Source organism: Theropithecus gelada, chromosome 2, assembly GCF_003255815.1.
Source record: "Theropithecus gelada isolate Dixy chromosome 2, Tgel_1.0, whole genome shotgun sequence".
Lineage (NCBI taxonomy): Eukaryota > Metazoa > Chordata > Mammalia > Primates > Cercopithecidae > Theropithecus > Theropithecus gelada.
Window position 1 is genome coordinate 33,684,197 of NC_037669.1, and position 16,341 is coordinate 33,700,537.

Genomic DNA, 16,341 nt, shown 5'->3' on the forward strand with positions numbered 1-16,341 from the left:
GAAAATATTTACTCCCTGAAAAATTTCTACAGGCTTACTGTTCCTATTTGTGACTGTAGTATCCAATTTCCCAGAAATATTCAAATCACTCAGTGAGAACAGCATCAGTCTGAGACAGCCTTGTCTACCTTCCCCACTGAAAACCCAATCACAAGAGCACAGCCTTTAGGCCCACTCTCTATTTCTTTTATATCCTAATTGTAAAGTGCAGTGCTTTCTAACCCTCATTTAGAAAACTACTCCTTTTAGAGACTAATAAAACACAACCTCACCAAAACTACCCTGACCTTGGGGGTCAACAAAGCCCAGTATCTTCTCTGAGCAGTGACAGCCAGTCTCCTAGAGGGCCCCATGACATCCACCTCCCAGTATTCACATCCTTGTGTAGTCCCCTCCCACACTATACCAGAGTGATCCAATGGTCGGTCTGTGTGACTAATGGAATACGGCAGAAATTATGTCACCTGAGGCTACATCATAAAAGAGTGTGGCTTCTGCTCACTTTCTTGTATCACCTTTGGGGGAAGCCACATGCCAGTTGTCCATCAGGCAGCCCCATGATGATACCCACACAGTGAGGAACTGAAGCCCAAGAGCCACATGAGCAAGACATCTTGAAAATGGCTCCTCTAGCCTTGTCAAGCTTCAAGATGGTACAGTCCTGGCTAACAGCTTGACTGCAACCTTCTGAGATCTCAAGACAGAACCACCCAGTTAAGCAGCTCCTAGATTCCTGATCCAGAACTGTGGAAGATAATACTTGTTTTAAACTACAGTAATAACTAAGACACACTAGACAAGGATCACCCATTGTTTCTTAAGTGAAAAAAGCAAAACTCTAATTATAACAATTTTGACTAGAAATATTAAATACTGAATTAATTCCGTTAAAGAAAAAATATTAAATTCATGTTTGATATTCAGGAAAAAGGTTAAAAGCCAATTCCCAACTCATTGAACTACTATACTCCTTCCTTACAAGGAAAAAAACCAAAACACCTGAATATGTTATCTGTAGCCAATACACATTACTAAACAGATTGCAGCCTGAAGTGTCAAGTATTTCTAACAATTACATTAAGAATATAGCAGCAAGACAGTTCCTTGGATCTTATTTTTTCCCTCTCACTGGAACTGAATTGTAGACATTGGGCAGTACCTAGCAAGTCACAGAAGATCTGAATTAGGATGCCTTAATTACACCTGGCCTATTTTAATGATTTTAAAATTAGATCTTAAAGAAATGTGAAAGTAAATAAAAGCAGTAAGGGAAACACTACACAATGAGTATGTACAGTTGCTGGCTGCAGAATTCAACAATACAGTTTTGACATTTATAGATATCACAGCTCACTACCAGAACATCACATAAGTTTATTTCAGATGTAACAGCAATGTTAAAATTGACAAGTTTAATTCTTAACTGCACCAAGAAAACTTAGCCATTTAAGTATTTTTTTTTTAAGTTATTCCCTCCAAAAAACTGAGGGAGCTTTTCTTTTCCACCACCACACACCATGGTTTCCCAATAGTTCTCTTTTTGGAGGACTTTTCAACTGATGAGTAAACTGCTTTAGATATTTCAGAACTTCATTCCCCAAACGAAAGCTAATCTGGACAAACTATATATTGCATAGATTTCTCTACAGATTCTTTGCTTTAAAACCTAAATGCAACTACCATACAGTGTAATTTTAACCTATTTGCCCCACAGTAAAAACTATCTGTCCTGAAAAATATGATGGATATATCCTGTGATTTTCCAGTTAACAGAATTGTTCTAAAGATAATTATCATATATCAAAATAACCAGCTCAACATAGGACATTACTTCAGTCTTTACTGACTCATAGGCATATGAACTTGTGCCCAGCTTTTTACCTCTTCCACATTCTCCTCCTCCTCCATAAGTGGATGGAATTATTTAACATAAGTTTGATGTAGGACAATTAACCCTTTACAAACATTTACAATTTAGGTTAAGTCACTGACTACCATGGAAAAAGAAACTATATAATGATAGGGAGCCTACACACTCAATTCAAAATTTAATATTTTTTCCTCCTTAAATAACACATACTTGTCATGAGGCAGCTATTCGGTTTTCAATAACCACATTTAGGGATACATTCATAGGACTGATTAGATAGTCCAGGTGAAATGGTTATAGAAATAGAGGCAGTGTCATCTCAGAAAACCATTTATATATCAAAGTCGATTTTGATATCTGGGAAGTTTACAAAAAGGCTGCTGCATTCTTCAAACTAATTATGCCTTCTGTAACTCAAGCACTCTTCTCTTGCCAAGAGCAAGCTGAAGCTTATCCATGAAGATAAATGAGCTTAATGCTAAACTTTTCTTCTAAGCTTAGATTTGGATTGTTTTAAGAAACGAATACTCTCAAAAAACCAGCAAGGTCTTTCTACATTTTTACCATCTTAAGATTAGAAACCTATAAACGCATTCATCAACTGTCTTCTTTTTCTGTATTATTCTTGGCACTCAAGATTGTTGAAGTCTACTGCACCTTGTACTTTCACATTCTCAAATAAAAACTTAAGGTGATAAAGTGTGCATAAACATTTTATAAAATAATTTTGTCATTTAACATATTTGGAGATGAGACTTTATACTAGAATTTTACACAAGAGGATAAATATGAATGAAACTTCCTTTCAAAGTCAAATGACAGAAAGCTCAAGCCCTGTGCATTATTTCAAAGTCTGAGAACATTTCTAAATAGTGGAGATGGGACTATAAGAGGAAAACATGAATATTTCAGATGTCTCCCATCTTACAAAGTTATCAACCTGTCAAAGCCACTTCCTATGTGCCAGAAAATGATCTGGCATAAACCAGTCCTCTCAGTGGAGGAGGTCACAGTGACATTTGTATTATTAACATTTTACACTTCTACTTTTCCAAGAATAGAAGCAATATGTTTAATAATTACCCCTGCCTCAAATCCTTAAACTCAATATCATAGGCACTGAGTATAAGCAAATCTGGGATGTTCTCCAACAGATATGCAATAGCACAGCTATGTTATTCTGAAAAATACTGTCTATTTTTTCCTATAAAATCAAATGCTCAGTGGCCACACTTTTAACAGCTGGCATTAGATGACATTAATTGAATTTATTGTGTCACAGTCCATCTAAGCTTCTTTTTAGGTACTTTTCAATATGTCCAAGAGAAAACACCTGCTTCAGGTTTATTTAGGGGTAGTGACCTATAAGGACATCAACTCAATTTTTAAGGTTAGACTATTGTCGGGTTTACTGAAGAAAAAGGAACAGGGGAAAAATTAAATCACAACACACCTCTTTAGGTCAGTTAAAGGCCATATCTCTAGCTGGGATATTAAAAAAAATTAATCTCACCAGCCCACATTCTAAAAGTTAATGCCACTAGTAACAATCAACAGCAGGAAAAACAAACCTGCTAACAACCAGCCCACTCATTAGCAAAAAAGCAGTTTAACTCAAATACTTAGACCAAAGTATAACACTAAACCAAACTGCCCCACCCACCAGCAAGAAGAGAAGATATAATTGCTTAAAAATCAAAATAAGCTTAGTATTTCTTACAAGGATAACGATGTTCAACTCCCGAGAGAGTGCTCAGAAGGACTAAAGGTGGAGTGAAGGCAACGTCTAGGGATTAGTATCCCAGTTTTAAAAAACCCAAAGTACCACAAACACACTCAACTAGTCTATGCATTAGAGAACAAGATATTGCTGCTGCTTCTTTTTGTCTTTTGAAATATACAATGTTTTGTAGGCTCTGCCCTTCAATGTGAAAGCAGGACATTAAATTTGAAATTTGACAATTAAATTTTTAGGACCATCTAGCTTTAACTGCAAAATTAAACAGATCTACCTTCTCCTTCCTTCAAACCACCTCACAAAAATAAGAGAAAACAATTCAAACATGATTATTTTTTTAAAGTCCTTCAAAGTGTCATAACTCTTAGAGAAAAGGAAAGGAAGAAGGAAAAACAAGAACAAGGAGGGAGAAAAGCTTTAAAAGAAAAGTGTTGGGGAAGGGGGTATCAATGGGCCTCTCTTTTATTTGGCGACAAGCAAGTGCAAGAAAGTTCATTTGTAATTTGTTCAGTTGTCTGTCTTTTGCACATCTGCATTCTGACCAGAAGGAACTTTGAGGTTTTTCTGCAGCACATGAGCATCTGCAGGCTCTATCCTCTTATAGTAGTTCTTCTTTGTCTCAATAATCTCAAAGCCAAACTTCCTGTAGAAGTCAATTGCCGACTCGTTGCTGATCTGGACATGCCTGGGGTATAAGAGAGTATCAGAAAAAAATTAAAATTAAGGTTTCATCAAGTTTTAAGCATTCTCCACAGATAGCTCCAAATTGGTTGGAGCTAGAATGCTGCACATTTGTTACATTCTCTTTACAATTACCACTAATCAACAAAGGTTAGGCATGCTTACCTAAAAGCTTTTGATGACAATTTTACACTTTTTTTTTGAGACGGAGTCTCTCTGTGTCGCCCAGGCTGGAGTGCGGTGGCGTGATTTTGGCTCACTGCAAGCTCCACCTCCCAGGTTCATGCCATTCTCCTGCCTCGGCCTCCCGTGTAGCTGGGACTACAGGCGCCCACCACCAAGCCCAGCTAATTTTTCTATTTTTTAGTAAAGATGGGGTTTCACTGTGTTAGCCAGGATGGTCTCGATATCTTGACTTCATGATCCGCCTGGCCTTGGCCTCCCAAAGTGCTGGGATTACAGGCGTGAGCCACTGCGCCTGGCCCAATTTTACACTTTTAATCTAATTTTTACATTTGTAAGACAGCTGGTTAAGATTAGAAGGCTCACAGTGTTTATTCTTATAGTCAACAAATGGAAAAGTACCACAGCTATCAAAATTTTTTGATTTTAAGAGGATAAATTATTAAAAGGCCCTATTGACACACAGAAAAAAATGATGAAAAATAAAAAACTAGGGTCTCAAAGCTTGAAGATATATCTTCCTTCTGATTGATAAAAAACATGGTATGTTTTAAAAATTAATGCAAGCTTTCTCAATTACTCCCAAAAATAACACCGTATAATTCAGCATCTCACACAGCCAAACTAAATTATGAACATCCATGACTGTGATCTTAGTCATAGCTCTTTATGTACAGCCTCTTGAGATTCAAGTATAATCTCAGCTAGGTAATCTATGATTTTGATTATGAAACTCTACTACAAATGATCTACTACAATGTTCAAGGCTATCCAACATAGCCTTGAACAAAACACACAAGGTTATGCACGAGAAAAGTAGTATTAATGGTTTTGAATTCTGAAGACTTGAGTTTTTTTTTTTTTTTTGAGATGCAGTCTCGCTCTGTCTCCCAGGCTGGAGTGCAGTGGCGTGATCTCAGCTCACTGCAAGCTCCGCCTCCCGGGTTCACGCCATTCTCCTGCCTCAACCTCCCGAGTAGCTGTGACATGGGCGGCCGCCACTATGCCCAGCTAATTTTTAAAATATTTTTAGTAGAGACGGGGTTTCACCATGTTAGCCAGGATGGTCTCTATCTCCTGACCTTGTGGTCTGCCTGCCTCGGACTCCCAAAGTGCTGGGATTACAGGTGTGAGCCACTGCGCCTGGCCAAGGCCTGAGTTTTAATCCTGATTTCTTCCCTATGATTTTGGAGCTCTCATCCTAATATAATAAAGCAATGTGTTCTATCTCAGGTCCCTAATCTACTATTATTAATAAAACAAAACTAAACAAAACAACTACTCGAATACTTTGTAACAACTACTTCCACAGTGTTTCCAAAGGCACAATAAGTGACCAGATTTTAAAGTTTCTAGTCAAGATTTCTCCTGCCAACTTATTAAACCCCTTTGATAAGAACATAAAATATTAATTTACTTACAGATAAATGTTGTCAAAAGTACCATCTTTTTCACAGATGTTTAAGACATGATTTAACATTTTAGTTCCTGTTAATAAAACAAATAACACGTGACTTCATAAATCAACCTTTAAATTATGTATCTATCCACCTGCCATCTGAACTACTTATTGGGTCCTAATAGAATTTATGAGGTATAGACTAGATATTCTCATTTTCCAAAGTTGTGTTCTCTCTCTACAATAGCTACAGTTTAAAACTGTTAACAGAAGACTAACCTTTTTAAACAAGCACTTCCAGGTAGAAGAAAAACAGAAAAAGCAGAAGGGGACGTAAATAGCAAATCTATGTAGGGATTCCAGCAGAATTATGTTAATAAACATTAGTTATTTCTCACCATATTTTACATAATTCAGTAACCCTTTCTCAGTATTCCTTAAAAAGACCCAAATTAACTTACTAGGTCAGACACATTAACAAAGAATATGTTTATGCCTCTCTGAAAAAGTAAAAAAAAACCACAATTTTTTACCTATTCCTAGCCTTCGGTAAGGTGCCAGACATCCTAGTGTCATGATGTAAAGTCTCTTCTGATTCTGTGAGTGATCCACCCTACAGCATACCGCACCTACAGCAATATCATTGAAATAGGCTGCCAAGGAAAATATAAAGATATAATGTTGAACAGACAGAGTAACACATTTTATTTAATCTTTTTCCCTTTTAAAGGACTACATTGTTCCTATCAACATTAAATTTCATGAACTATCTCATGAATATCAATGACCTCAAAGCTCTTATGCCATTTTAGGAAGTTTAAGCCTCCTCCAGTATAGCTTAAAAAGTGAAAACACACAGGCATACACTAAATAAGAACATTAAGCATTTCTTTTTAAAATTCAACTATTTTATTCAACTGATTTCTGAGATTTTTCTCTCAACCTAGACCACTCCCATTTCCTCACTTACAAAATAAGCAAACTAATTTAGTTAACTCTTTCTGCTCTCTAAAAAATAGGGCTCAAGAACAGAAAGAAGGAAAAGAAGAGAGAAAAAAAAAAAAAAAACCATGTAATACCAAGTTTTGCTAGCTCGCCAACCTCCAGCACATCTTTGTAGAACTTGTCATTGTAGCTGACTGGAAAGATGACCTGATTCAGTCTTTTCAACTGTTTAATATTGTGTGGTGTCACATCTCCCAGCTCGATCCGGCTACTGGAACAAATCAAAATGTACTCAATAAAACATAATTAGCCTCATTTTTAATATGAACATATGAAAGGGGAACCAAGTCTTTTTTACATGATTGATAAATCCAACTCTTTCAGACTTGATTTATAAGCAAATTACCATTTATAAGCAAATTTTGACATCATTCAATACAAATTCTACTCATAGCTTTCATACAATTACGCACATTTAGGGACAAATATGGCACACAACAACTACTACAAAGGCTAGAATAACATTCTACAAGTGTCAAAATTTTCCTTGTAGTTTATAGTTCAGAAAAATTTAGATATACCTATTTCTGATAACATTACAGTTCCTTTGTCCAAGTATCTTACTTCTAGTAATTTATTCTAAGAAAACAATGGAAGTATGCAATACCATGCACATTCTATTCATTGAAAACCGTGGTCTATGAACTACCTACATCAGAGTCACAGAGGCGATACTCAAAATTCACATTCCTGGACACACATACCCCATTCTCAGAACCAGAGTTGCTGGAACGAAACAAAGGAATCCACATTTTGAAAACCACCCCAGTATGAAAACTATCCATTAAGAAAGCAACAGGAGTGATATGGTTTGGCTGTGTCCCCATCCAAATTTCATCTTGTAGCTCCCATAATTCCCACTTCATGGGACAGACCCGGTGAATCATGGGGGCAGTTGCCTTCATGCTGTTCTCATGATAGTGAGTTCTCACAAAATCTGATGGTTTTATAAAGAACCTTTCCTTCGCTTCGCTCTCATTTCTCCTTCCTGCCACCACGTGAAGAATGACGTGTTTGCTTCCCCTTCCAAAATGATTATAGGTTTCCTGAGACCTCCCCATCCTTGCGGAACTGTGAGTCAATTAAACCTCTTTCCTTTATAAACTACCCAGTCTCAGGTATGTCTTTATTAGCAGCGTGAGAAAGGACTAATAAAAGGAGCATTCTACGAAACCACCTGTAATCTAAACAATTGGTTCCATGGAAAAGAAGATTAAAGCTAAAAAGTTTTCAGTTCTAACTTTTAACAAAGAATCAAAGTTGTTTGCCTGCAGAGCTATAAACAATTTTTAATAGCTGAAGTGAACTTCACTACTATTAAAGGTGGATCAAATGTGATAAGGCAAACCTGACAGCATTCTACAATTTTCTTACTCCATCTGTATTATTTGCCCAAAAAAGATACTGTAGTATATTGTTTTGTGGAGAAAACGCACATTTCAACCATATTTAACAACGGACTTTTGCTGGGCAGGGCGCAGTGGCTCACGCAGTCAGGAGATCGAAACCATCCTGGCTAATACGGTGAAACCCCATCTCTACTGAAAATACAAAAACAATTAGCTGGGCGTGGTGGTGGACGCCTGTCGTCCTGGCTACTCAGGAGGCTGAGGCAGGAGAATGGCATGAACCCAGGAGGCGGAGCATGCAGTGGGCCAAGATGGCGCCACTGCACTCCAGCCTGGGTGACAGTTTGAGACTCCGTCTCAAAACAAACAAACAAACAAAACAAAACAAAAAAACACAACGGACTTTTGTTAACATATACAGAAACATGCTTGAAAGGATTTTAATGTGTAGTAGAAATTGTAATTCTTTTTTTTTTCGAGACACAGTTTTGCTCTTGTTGCCCAGGCTAAAGTGCAATGGTGCGATCTCGGCTCACTGCAACCTCCACCTCCCAGGTTCAAGCGATTCTGCTGCCTCAGCCTCCCTAGTAGCTAGGGTCACAGGCATGTGCCACCATGCCCAGTTAATTTTGTATTTTCAGTAGAGATGGGGTTTCTCCATGTTGGTCAGGCTGGTCTTGAACTCCCGACCTCAGGTGATCTGCCTGCCTTGGCTTCCCAAAGTGCTGGGATTACAGGCATGAGTCACTGTGCCCGGCCCAGAAATTGTAATTTAAAAACTGTATTTTGAAATGTTAAAATTCAGATTAAAAAGCAAAAAACAAAAAAAAAACAAAAAAAAGAAAAAACAAAAACAAAAAAAAACAGCTGGGCATAAAGTTCTGTAATCCCAGCATTTTGGGAGGCCGAGGTAAGAGGATCCTTTGAGCCCTGGAGTTCAAGACCAACCTGGGCAATATAGCAAAACTTTATCAGAAATTTTTTTTAAAAAGTTAACCAGGTGTGGTGGCTTGCACCTAAGGTCCCAGCTACTTAGAAGACTGAAGTGAGAAGATTGCTTGACCCTGGGAGGTCGAGGCTGCAGTAAGCTGATTGTGTACCACTGCATTCCAGCCTGGGTGACAGACTGTCTCAAAAACAAAACAAAAACCAGCAACAATTACAGATAAAAAAAGAAATTTCTAAAGTTGATTTATCTGGATAGAGAGGAATATGATATAATATTTTATCTGATAGTACAAAGTTCTCTAAGATGTATTACTCCATAATGCCCAGTTTGGAGAACATTCTGCTTGCTAAGGAGTTGGGCAAAAACAGGAGACTTTACCCCCTATTTAAGTAGTCTGTATGAAGAACACAAAAGACAGCATAAAGCATTCTTCCTGCCATACTTAGCAGTTTTGAAAGGCTTAGCTCATTTAGCGGTCCTGCCTTGATTATTTAATTTTTATACCACTAATCTGTATTATTTGTTGCAACCAGTGATCTTTGCATGTCTTGTATGTCTTCCTAAAATCTGAACATAGTTTCTTAGCAACCACACAGATTAAATAAACAAACATGTTAGTAAAAGGGTAAGAGATTTATATATTTAAAAAACCCCTCAGCACCATAGAGGTTAAATAAATAAAAATAAAAAAAATAGAGATTTTCTTGTTATAGTCTCTTCCAACTTTTAGCCACATAGCCTTTTCTTATCCCAAATATTTGACAACTAGAATGAATTCCCTGTAGGAAATTCATGTTTTCTTTAAGTAGATTACATCTCATTGACAGAATTCCCCCTCTTCATAACACTTTTCTGACTAAAATCTACCGGGCTCACTTTCCCCACTATCTACCATTCACATTAAAAAAAAAAAAAAGGGAGGCCAAGGAGGGCAGATCACAAGGTCGAGAGTTTGAGATCAGCCTGGCCAATATGGTGAAACCCTGTCTCTACCAAAACTACAAAAATTAGCCCAGTGTGGTGGCATGCGCCTGTAGTCACAGCTACTCGGGAGGCTGAGGCAGAAGCATCACTTGAACCTGGCAGGCAGAGGCTGCAGTGAGCCAAGATCGTGCCATTGCACTCCAGCCTGGGCGACAAAGCAAGACTCCGTCTCAAAAAAAAAAAAAAAATTCTGGGGATACTGTAATTCTGTAAAATATACGATCCTTTATTTTTCTTTTTTTGAGACAGGGTTTTGCTCTGTTGCCCAGGCTGGAGTGCAGTGGCATAATCACAGGTCACTGCAGCCTCCACTTCTCAGGCTCACGTGATCTTCCCACCTCAGCCTGGCAAGCAGCTGAGAATACAGGCACATGCCACCACGCCCAGCTAATTTTTGAATTTTTGCAGAGACAGGGTTTCACCATGTTGCCCAGGCTGGTCTACAGTTCCTGAGCTCAAGTGATCCGCCCACTTCGGCTTCCCAAAGTGCTGGGCCTACAAGTATGAGCCATTGTGCCTGGCCAAAATACAGGATCCTCTAAAAATGCTGTAGCTGACAGGGATCACATCTTACCTACATTGTCTGCTGTTTAACTTACCACAGTGCCACAAGTTGGGTGTAATTTTTTTTACATATAGTTTATATTAATTTAGAGCACATCACTAAAAAAAGAGTCTTAGTATTTAAAAAGTGATTTAAAATTACATTATGAAGTTTAAGTATGAATAATAATAGTAACTTAAGAACCCATAAAGTCAAGCTTCTAAAGTATAAATGAAAGAACTTGAGGTTTTTAAAATTTTAGGAATCATCTGTAGCTAATAATAACTAGGCTTCAAGCACATTTACAATTTTGAAAGAATAATACCAGGTATTTCTTGACTTCGTACAAGAAGAAAAAGTGGTTATAGTGCACTGTGCTAGATTGAGTCTAATAAAAGTTAGCTACTAAAAAAAGTTTCCATCAGGGTGGCCAGATAAAGCCTAAATACAGAAAACAATATTGAACCATTAGGGAATAGGCAGCTTAATCTTTCCCTAACTAATTAAAACAATACATGTCTTTTTTTGTTTTTTTAAAAAGGCACACCATAGAAATGACGTAGAAAGGGAAAATATCCTGCCATAACATGGCCAGAAATAAGTTTGTTGATAGTCTTCCCATATTTTTCTATGCGCGTATATATACGTGTGTATGTGTATATACATACACACACGCTTTAGACAAATTTGAGATATAAATATTGTTTGGTAGCTGTTGGAAAAATTAAGCTGTTTTAGAGAAATTAATTTGATTTTTGCAAGAAAAAATATGCTAGAACAATTTCAAAATGTTCACTTAATGTAACCTTGTCAGCAAAACTAAGCTTCAAATATAGTTTAACTCTCATTAACATGATATGTCTGACTGAAATGGAATACTTCTGTAATCCTGATCACTTAGCTCCAAATTATTTTAAGACGTGGATTTTCTAAATATATCAAAGTAATATAATCAACTTGTAAATATAAGTTAGCAAGGAACATGTAGTTAAAAAAAAAAGGCATAAGCATATGTAACAGATATGTAGACATGTCAAGAAAATGATCATATTACTTGAATGTAAACAACCAAAAAGCTTTTAGTTAAAATAGCCTATAAAAAATTAAGTTAAAAGAAAGTCTAAAGTCTCTATTAAAAAACTAATCTAATGGAGATTTTAAGAATTCTGTGAATCTAAATTTTTCTAAAGTTCTTACAAACATAATAGAGTTGCCTATTTAAAGCATAAGTCAATTCTATTTCAATAAATATTTGAATATCTGTCTTATGCATCTGGAATGCAAAGGTGTTTGTTTACATTTGGTAGGAAAGACAGGTATATACAATGTGCTACTAACACTGTATGTACATATAGTACAAAAATAATACCAGAATGAAGGTGACAATGGGAAACATTTTGAAGAATGATAGCTTATCCTGTGGAAGGGCAATAGACGCAGTCTAATAAAACATGAACAAAATAGCAATGATGTAGTCCGAAAACTAGTCAGTTTGATATGGCTAAGACATCAAGTGTGCTTGTGTACAAACGTGGAAGCTGAAAAAGAACCAATTTTATGAGGGCCTCGTATATCGGCGCATTTGGTTATCTTCTCTATACTTATTCTCTTGATCTCAATCTTGTAGTTCTGTGGCTTTAATGCTGCCAAATTTCCAAATTTCTGTCTCTAGCCTATAGTTCACTCCTGAACTCTACACTCCTAGATCCAAGCCATCTCCAGCAGACACTTCAAAGTGAACATACTGCAAACAATTTCAAATCTTTGTTCCAAAATCTGCTTTGCTTGCAGTATTTCCTGTCAATTGATGGCCTCTCCATCCTTGGCTGCAGAATATGTTAACTCCTTCAAGTCTTTGTTCAAATGGTATCTCAAAAAGGCTTACCCTGACACACTTTCTTTCTTTCTTTCTTTTTTGAGACGGTGTTTCCCTCTGTTGCCCAGGCTAGAGTGTAGCGGTGCAATCTCAGCCTATTGCAGCCTCCACCTCTTGGGTTCAAGCAATCTTCCTGCCTCAGCCTCCTAAGTAGCTGTCATTACAAGCATGTGCCACCATTCCTAACTAATTTTTGTATTTTTTGTAGAGACGGGGTTTCACCATGTTGGCCAGGCTGGTCTTGAACTTACGGCCTCAAGAGATAGGCTCGCCCACCCTGGCCTCCCAAAGTGTTGGGATTATAGGTGTGAGCCACTGCACCTAGCCCTTGTAATATTCTTGATACATTTTCGTATCAGGGTTATGTTGGCCTCAAAGAAAGTTTGGAAGTGTTTCTTCCTTTTTGCTGTTTCATTCAATCAATAAATAGAAAGTTTCAGGTATTTTCAAACTATGTTAGGAAGGGCATAAACATTTAGGACTACTGTAGATAATATGACCCTTTGATCATTTTGAAATATCCCTCCTTTTTGCTGGCAATACTCCTTGTTTTAAAGTCTACTTTGTTCATCAATACACACAGTTTTCTTTTCTTTTTTTTTTTTTTGAGATGGGGGTCTCAACTCTGTTGCCCAGGCTAGAGTGCAGTACCACAATCTTGGCTCGCTGCAACCTCTGCCTTCCGGGCTCAGGAGATCCTCGTGCCTCAGCCTTCCAAGTAGCTGAGACCACAAATGCATGCCACCACTTCCAGCTAATTATTATTATTTTTTTGTATCTTTGGTAGAGACAGGATTTCACCATGCTGCTTAGGCTGGTCTTGAACTCCTGAACTCAAGCAATCCACCTGCCTCAGCCTCCCAAAGTGCTGGTATTACAGGGATGAGCCACCAGGCCTGGCCTTACAGCTTCCTTCCAATCAAAGTTTCATGTTCTTTTACCTTTTTTTTTTTTTTTTAATTTTCTTGTGTCCTTAAAGTGTGTGTCATGTAAATAGCATATAGTTGGATCTTATTCCTTTAATCTGACAATTGGAATATCTGGTCTGTTAAAAATTAATGGGCCAGGCACAGAGGCTCACACCTGTAATCCCAGCACTTTGGAAGGTTGACTTGGGTGGATCACTTGAAGCAAGGAGTTCAACACCGGCCTGGCCAACATGGTGAAACCCTGTCTACTAAAAACACAAAAAATTAGCCAGGTGTGGTGGCGCGTGCCTTTAGTCCCAGCTACTCGAGAGGCTGAAGCAGAATTGCTTGAACCCAACGGCAGAGGTTGCAGTGAGCCGAGATCGCACCACTGCACTCCAGCCTGAGTCACAGAGCGAGACTGTTCAAAAAAAGATTTAATGTAATTATTGAATTACTGATTTAGTTGATTCAAGTCCATCAGCTTGCCATTTTCTATTTGTACCAAGTATTAACTGTTCTTCATTTTCCTGCCTTTTATGGGGATCAATTTTGATTGATCCCTTGGCTTTTGGAAAGAAAACTTTTTAAAGCTTACATAAAACTAAATTTATCTTTGTGGTGTATAGTTCTGAGCTTTTACAAATAATCATGTAACCCTTACCAAAATATACAATAATTTAATTACTCCCAAAATCTCCCACATGACCCTTTAAAGTTCAACTCCCAGGCAGCCCCTAATCTCTTTTCTGTTCCCCATAGTTTTCCCTTTTCAAGAATGTCACATAAACGGAATCACAAAACACATATCTGCTTGTTTGGTTTCTTTCATTTAACATAATGTCGGAGACTCACCACAGTGTTATGCGTATCAATAGCTCATTCCTTGTTAATGCTGAATGGTAGTCCATTATGTGGATGTACTGTAAATTTATCCTCTTGTTGAAGGGCGGCTATTTATAATTTTTGGAGATCATGAGTAAAATTCCTATAAACATTTACATATAGGTTTTGGTATGAACATAAGTTCTTATTTCTCTTAGTAAATACCTAGGAGTGGGAATGCTGGGTCTTAAGTGCATAAGAGTTCCAGCTGGTTTGCATCTTCATCAGCATTTGGCATTAACTTTTAAAATTTATGCTATTCTAACAGGTATATAGTGACAACTTATTGTGGTTTTTAATTTGCATGCCTCTAAATAATAAATGAAGTAAGCATCTTTTCATGTATTTCTTTGCCATTCATGTATCAACTTTGATAAACTATCAGTTCAGATCTTTTGTCAATTTTTTAAAAACTGGTTTTTCTTGAGTTTTGGGTGTATTATGGATACTTGTCATTTGTAAGTTATGTATGTTGCAAAGAATTTTTACTAGTCTATGGCTTTTTTCATTTTCTTGTTGTTTTTGGGAGAGTTTTACATTTTGACAAATTTATTTCATGGATTGTATTTCTGAGTTGTATTCAAGAAATATGCCTAACTCAAGATCACAAAGAGTTTGTTTTCTTCTAGATGTTTTACATTTAGGTGTATGAACTCCCTCTTTCTTAAATCCCCCTCATTTTTTTTTTCTTAAGCAGCTTTCTTGAGGTATAATTTATATACCATAAAAACCATGGTTTAAATGCACAGTTCAGTGATTTTTTTACTATAAAGCTGTGCAACTGTCACTGCAATTCAGTTTCGGAACATTCTCATTACAGTCTCAAAATTCCTTAGGTGCATCTGCAATCAATCCCCTTACCTACCCCTAAACAGCCACTAAATCTACTTTCTCTTTTTACAAATGTCTTTACTAGACATTTAATATAAATGGAAGCACACAAGAAAAGTGATCTTTTGCACTAGGCTTTTTTAATGTGGCATACTTTTGATGTTCACCTGTGTTTTAATACATGTCAGCAGTTTGGTCTTTTTATTACTGAATAGTATTCTATTTTGGTATAGTTTATACCACATTTTGTCTATTCATTCACCAGTTGATGGATATTTGGGCTGTATGTACATCTTGGCTATTATAATGCTACTATGAATATTGCATAAGTCTGTGTGTGGACATATGCCTTAGTTTTCTTTTCTGGTAGATAACTAGAAGTGGGATTGCTAGGTTGTACGACAAATATGTTTAGCTTTTAAAGAAACTGCCTGTGGTAGGTACAATAATGCCCCCCACCCCCAACCAAAGGATGTACATGTCATAATCCTAGGAATCTTGAATATGTTACTTTACATGGAAGAACAGACTTTGCAGATGTGATTAAGACCTTGAGATGTGAAGATCAACCATGATTATCCAGACAGGCCTAATATAATCACGTAAGTCTTTAATAAACAGAGGAGATATGACAACAGAATACGATTCAGACAAAAAAGATTTTAAGATGCTCTATGGCTGGCTTTGAACATGAAGGAAGAGCCAGAAGCTAAGGAATGCAGGTTGTCTGTAGAAGCTGGAAGAGCCAAGGAAACGGATTCTCCTCAAGGGCCTCTAGGAGAAACACAATCCTGCTGTATTAGTATCCTAGGCTATCTTTAAAAATTACCACAAACTCAGTGGCTTGAAGCAATAAACTTATTCTCTTATAGTACAGGAGGCTAGAAGTCCAAAATCAAGCTGTCAGCAGGGCCATGTTCTCTAAACTCTAGGAAAAAATGTTTCCTTGCCCCTTCCAGCTTCGGTGGCCCCAGGCTTGGGGCAGCCTACCTCCATCTTCACATGGTCTTTGTGATGTGTCTGTTTCCTTTCCTCTTCTTATAAGGACACTATTCATTACATTTAGGACCCACTCTAAATCAGTATGAACTCAATTATATCTACGAAGACCCTATTTCTAACTTAGCTCACATGCTGAG

At 37.3% G+C, this 16,341-nt stretch overlaps 1 protein-coding gene across 3 annotated transcripts in view; it reads right to left on the reverse strand.

Annotated features, from left to right (window-relative positions):
• Positions 1-1,350: 1,350 nt before the first annotated feature.
• NAA50 (N(alpha)-acetyltransferase 50, NatE catalytic subunit) overlaps positions 1,351-16,341 on the reverse strand; it is a 28,897-nt gene continuing 13,906 nt past the window's right edge. For 2 of the 3 annotated variants that reach the window (XM_025374754.1, XM_025374756.1), the window contains exons 2-5: positions 6,951-7,087; positions 6,405-6,524; positions 5,894-5,960; positions 1,351-4,293 (exon numbers count right to left, since the gene is read on the reverse strand). In XM_025374754.1, the coding sequence (XP_025230539.1) occupies positions 4,116-4,293; positions 5,894-5,960; positions 6,405-6,524; positions 6,951-7,087 (502 nt within the window). In that variant the 3' untranslated portion in view covers positions 1,351-4,115. The remainder of the gene's footprint in view (positions 4,294-5,893; positions 5,961-6,404; positions 6,525-6,950; positions 7,088-16,341) is intronic. The other variant, XM_025374755.1, reaches the window with a different exon arrangement.